Source organism: Oncorhynchus mykiss, chromosome 22 (assembly GCF_057628025.1).
Source record: "Oncorhynchus mykiss isolate SJ-2025 chromosome 22, ASM5762802v1, whole genome shotgun sequence".
Classification (NCBI taxonomy): domain Eukaryota; kingdom Metazoa; phylum Chordata; class Actinopteri; order Salmoniformes; family Salmonidae; genus Oncorhynchus; species Oncorhynchus mykiss.
The window spans coordinates 53,293,947-53,299,946 of record NC_143043.1 but is presented as its reverse complement, the minus strand read 5'-3'; the positions used below and the strand labels follow the sequence as shown (position 1 = coordinate 53,299,946).

Below are 6,000 nucleotides of genomic sequence, written 5' to 3'. Positions count from 1 at the left end.
TTGCTAAATACTGCACCAATTTAAAACACTTAATCCTCCCGTCCACAAAACGTGTAACTATTGGACTATACAATGTGCCTTCCTGTATTATACTGATGCTAAAATGTTTATTTAATTCTAATTTGATTCACTTTATGTTCGTATATTCTTATCTTTTATTAGTTCTTATTGTTGTTGCATTGTCGAGAAGGAACCTGCAAGTGAGAATTTAGATGCGAAGATGACACCAACAGATATGGTAGCTCTGCTTCTAGCTCCTAAGAAACTTTGCAGTAATTTTTTATTTTTTTTTGCGTGTTAATTCAATACATTATCGGCCCAGAACTTGTTTTGTTTATTACATCATGCCAGTAAGAATGTTTGGATATCAGAGCGGCGGTAACTCACCAGCATTACGGCCAGGAATTACGACTTTTCCGAAATGGAATCTCTGTTCGTACCCCATCAGGGCAACTGAGCTCCAAAACCCCGCCGGTGGAGAAGAGGTATTCGGAGTGGACTACTAGTCCGACTCAGGAGGCGGGGCACACCACCCACCGCTTCCGAGGATATTACTCGCTAATGTTCAGTCTTTGGATAATAAAATAGATGAGCTCAGGGCGAGGATCTCCTTCCAGAGAGACATCAGGGATTGTAACATACTCTGTTTCACAGGAACATGGCTCTCTTCCGGATATACTGTCCCCATCCATATAGCCAGCTGGGTTCTCAGTACAACGCACAGACGGGAATAAAATATCTCTCCGGGAAGAAGAAAGGCGGGGGGTGTATGTTTTATGATTAACTACTCATGGTGTGATTGTGATAACATACAGAAACTCAAGTTATTTTGTTCACCCAACCTAGAATACCTCACAATCAAATGCCGACGGTATTACCTCCCAGGATCATTTTCTTTGGTTATATTCACAGACGTGTATATTCCCTCTCAAGCCGATACCACGACGGCCCTCAACAAACTACACTGGACTTTATGCAAACTGGAAACCACATATCCCGAGGCCCTGCATTTATTGTAGCTGGGGATTTTAACAAAGCAAATTTGAGGAAAACGCTTCCAAAGTTCTATAGTCAACACATTGACTGTGGTACTCGCTCTGGAAAAACATTGGACCACTGCTACACAACTTTTCGGAATGCCTACAGGGCCTACAGAAGACCCTATAGAATACCATTTAGAATACCCTATACAGTAGAATACCCTATAGAATACCATATACAGTAGAAGACCCTGTAGAATACCATATAGAATACTATATGCAGTAAAATACCTATATAATACCATTTAGAATAACCTATACAGTAGAAGACCCTGTAGAATACCATATAGAATACCATATATAATACTCTATGCAGTAAAATACCTATATAATACCATTTAGAATAACCTATACAGTAGAAGACCCTGTAGAATACCATATAGAATACCCTATACAGTAGAAGACCCTGTAGAATACCATATAGAATACCCTATACAGTAGAAGACCCTGTAGAATACCATATAGAATACCCTATAGAATAAAAGATAACTAAGGTCAGGTCGTGATAATATTATATACAGTATATGATTATATCAATACAGTATATGATTATATTATATACAGTATATTATTATATTATATACAGTATATTGTTATGTATTTGCTGTGATTTGAGGTGTTTAAAAAGTGAGTCAGAACGTTTGAAAAAAAAAAGTTTGAAAAAAAAAAAAGTATTTATTGATATATTGTAATGTAAAGAAGAAGAAGAAGAAGACTTGAATAATCACATCAAGGTAGACAGGTCAAAGATACACAGGCAGTCAGGCTTGGCTGAGAGATATAGAGACAGGTCAGGGACAGACAGACAGCATGGAGGAGGAGATGGGAGAGTCAAAAGGAGAGAGAGTCAAAGAAAGAAAGAGACAAGCGGAAAGCTATACTGTACAGAGCTGGGTGGGTTGGGAGAGGGAGGTTGCATAATAAGATGACATTTTCTATAGCTGAGTTAACCTAGTTATGCTATTCCTTTAAATGACGAACATTTGAGCTTATATCTTATGACAGTTATTTCTTTTTAATGATGAACCGTCAAGGGAGAGCTTAAGGAGAGAGAGAGAAGAGACATAGGGATAAAGAGAGAGGAGAGAGAGAGAAGAGACAGGGATAAAGAGAGAGGTGCTAGACAGGAAGGAGAGAGAGATGATGTGTGTGTGTGTGTGAGAGAGAGAGAGAGAAAGAAAGATTGAGAAAGAAAGAGAAAGAGTGAGCGAGAGAGAGAGAAAGAGAGAGTAAGAGAGAAAGATGGAAAGAGAGAAAAAGAGAGAGAAAGATAGAAAGAGAGAGAGAGGGAGAGAGAGAGAGGGAGAGAAAGATAGACAGAAAGAAAGAAAGATTGAGAAAGAAAGAGAAAGAGTGGAGAGAGAGAGAGAGAGAGAGAGAGAGTAAGAGAGAAAGATGGAAAGAGAGAAAAAGAGAGAAAAAGATAGAAAGAGAGAGAGAGGGAGAGAGATAAAGAGAGAATGAGAGAGAGAGCGAGAGAGCGAGTGAGCGAGAGAGAGGAGAGAGAGAGAGAGGAGAGTGAGAGAGAGAGAGAGGAGAGCGAGTGAGAGAGAGAGAGAGAGGAGAGAGAGAGACAGAGAGAGAGAGAGCGAGAGCGAAAGAGAGAGTAAGAGAGAAAGATGGAAAGAGAGAAAAAGAGAGAAAAAGATAGAAAGAGAGAGAGAGGGAGAGAGATAAAGAGAGAATGAGAGAGAGAGCGAGAGAGCGAGAGAGAGGAGAGAGAGAGAGAGGAGAGTGAGAGAGAGAGAGGAGAGCGAGTGAGAGAGAGAGAGAGGAGAGAGAGAGACAGAGAGAGAGAGGAGAGAGAGAGACAGAGAGAGAGAGAGGAGAGAGAGAGCGAGAGCGAAAGAGAGAGTAAGAGAGAAAGATGGAAAGAGAGAAAAAGAGAGAGAAAGATAGATAGAAAGAGAGAGAGAGAGAGAGAGAGAGAGAGGGAGATAAAGAGAAACAGAAGCAGACTTTATCCTTAAATCTGTCCCAAATGGTACCCTGTCCCTTACATAGTGCACTACTATTGACCCGGGCCCTACGGAATAGGATGTCATTTGGGACAGGGGAAAAAAGTATCTATATTCATTTGTGAATGTTCTCCTGTACTCCTGAACTCCCAGCCCACTGTCTTCCTCGACCACAAGAATCCACCATCAGATTACAATCTGGGTGAAAAGTACAGGCCCTGTGAAAACAGCCTCCTCCTCTTCAGCTCGTCTGGCTAAAAGCAGGTTATTTATTTTGTGCATTAAGTGGAGGAGGATAAAAAAAAAAATCATTGGATTTTTCTTGCTCTAACAAAGACGACTACCAAAACAAACTGTAAAACATACAGTATTCTCCCTTCTCTTGGTTCTGTCTCGATCACACAACAGATCGGGAAGTAACACGCGTGGTGAGATGACAGCTGTTATGTTATAAACCAACAGTAATTAACGGAGATGGGTCGCTCTGAATCGAGATGTTAATATCATGCGGTTATTAACGTGAATAAGACAAGCTCAACATGGTGTTGTGGTGTTAAGATGAACTAAACGTCATTCTGATGGACAATGGACGCATTACATTCTACATGACATTATCTCTACGGTCTTACCAAAGAAGGTTGTGTTTAGCTTTCCACGTGGTACAGACGTCAGTGCAACGCATAGTTTTGATTTACATTTGTTTGAGTTGTTAACTGACCTGACTTCAACGTGAAATCAACTAAAAATCCCACCGTGGATTTAGGTCAAAAGTTAGGTGAAAGAAAATCACAAAAACCAGTTCTCCACGTTGATTCAACGTCACATATCGTTTTTTTCTTTCTTCTTAGAAATGACATGGAAACCATGTTAATTGAACCAGTTTGTGCCCAGTGGACTAGTGCTCTTGTAAATCTTACCAAAGAAGCAGTATATGATGCCGAAGAGGCAGCACATGGAGCAGGCCACAGAGGGAACGATCTCATAACGACGCTCTATCTCCTCGTCGCAGCTGAAGATCCTCTCTGGGCTCCCCGGGTCATGTGGTGGAGGGGCCAGTTTGAAAGCCAGCAGCTGGGGCCAGGATGCAGATGTCATGGTGACTAGGGTGGGGGGGATCAGGGGTTGTATAGGTGGGCCGGGACAGGGAGGATCAGGGCACGATGTTACCCATCCAAAATGATCCACCTGAGAGAGAGAGAGAGAGAGAGAGAGAGAGAGAGAGAGAGAGAGAGAGAGAGAGAGAGAGAGAGCGAGGGAGAGAGAGAGGGAGAGATAGAGAGAGAGAGAGAGAGAGAGAGAGGGAGGGAGAGAGAGAGGGAGAGATAGAGAGAGGGAGGGAGAGAGAGAGGGAGAGATAGAGAGAGAGAGAGAGATAGAGAGAGAGAGAGAGAGAGAGTGTGAGAAAGAGAAAAGAGAGAAAAGAGAGAAAAGAGAAAGAGACAGCATTATTGATTGGTTGTTAATTCATTAGTGAGGGTTGAGGCACCATGCCAAGACAGACAGCCTCTCTCACAATATGGCATCATTAAGGTCTGAGGCCTCAAACAGACACAGACGAGGGAGGCCTTCCATCCCTCTCGTTCCACTGCACCAATTGCTACTTTGCTCTGAACCCAGATCTCTGGATAAAGAGGAGCTTAATATTGTCTCAAATCAAAGACTGAACAACTACGTACCAAAATACTCCTCCCATACTCTCTGAGAAGCCATACAAATCACAAAACGTCAAGCCCAGAATGCACAGCATGTGCTGTATGTACAAACCATTTTGTCCTCCTAACTATTCACGTCTCTACACACAATTTATATCTCGATATCTACCAGCGTGTCCCTTCTAGCCCTGTGCCTGGCCCTAATGGCACCCTAGTCCCTATATAGTGCACTACCTTAGATGAGAGCCCTGGTCAAAAATAGTGCACTGTATAGGGGATGGGGTGCCATTAGGGACAAAGCTCAAAGCTCTCATTTCTCCTCTCTGATTCAATCTTGCAGGTCAGTGCACCTGTCATGTAGCAACATGTGGGACACAACTCAGCATTTAGCCTGTCACAGAAATCTACAGACAGGAAATCTACGATGACGATGATTCCTCCAGGCACCTCCTCCTCCTCCCCTCCATCTCTAACTTCTCTTCCTCCCTCTCCTCCTCTCTTCCTCTCATCCTTCCTCTCTATCTCCCTTCCTCTCTTCCTTCCTCTCAATCTCGCTTCCTCTCTATCTTCCTCTCTTCCTTCCTCTCAACCTCCCTTTTAAACTCCCTCTCTTGCTTCCTCTCTTGCTTCCTACCTCTCTTCATCCCGCTCTTCCTCTCTTCCTTCCTTCCTCTCATCCTCTTCCTTCCTCTCGTCCTCTCATCCTCCCTCTAGTCCAACCTCCCTTCCTTCCGCTATTCCTCTCATCCTTCCTCTCTTCCTTCCTCTCTTCCTCTCCTCCTCCATCTCTTCCTTTCTCTCTATCTCCCTTCCTCTCTTCCTTCCTCTCAATCTCGCTTCCTCTCTATCTTCCTCTCTTCCTTCCTCTCAACCTCCCTTTTAAACTCCCTCTCTTGCTTCCTCTCTTGCTTCCTACCTCTCTTCATCCCTCTCTTCCTCTCTCCCTTCCTATCCTCCTTTCTCTCCTCCTTCCTCTCATCCTCTCTTCCTTCCTCTCGTCCTCTCATCCTCCCTCTAGTCCAACCTCCCTTCCTTCCGCTATTCCTCTCTTCCTCTCATCCTTGCTCTCTTCCTTCCTCTCTTCCTCTCCTCCTCCATCTCTTCGTTCCTCTCTTGCTCCCTCTCTTCCCTTCTCTCTTCCTCTCCTCCTCCCTATCTTCCTCTCCTCCTATGTCTATTCCTCTCCCCCTCCCTCTCTTCTTTCCTCTCTTCCTCTCATCCACCATCTCTTCCTTCCTCTCTTCCTCTCATCCTCCCTCTCTTCTTCTTCTCTTCCTCTCATCCTCCCTCTTCCTCTCCTCCTCCCTCTCCTCCCGCTCTTCCTTCCTCCCTTCCTTCCTCCCTCTCTAC

General features: G+C 43.8%; 1 protein-coding gene across 1 annotated transcript in view; it reads right to left on the bottom strand.

Moving 5' to 3' along the window:
- tmem198aa (transmembrane protein 198aa) overlaps window positions 1-6,000 on the bottom strand; it is an 84,409-nt gene that overhangs the window by 20,127 nt on the left and 58,282 nt on the right. The window contains exon 2 of the mRNA XM_036959461.2: window positions 3,916-4,183. Within this exon, the coding sequence (XP_036815356.2) occupies window positions 3,916-4,093 (178 nt within the window). The 5' untranslated portion in view covers window positions 4,094-4,183. The remainder of the gene's footprint in view (window positions 1-3,915; window positions 4,184-6,000) is intronic.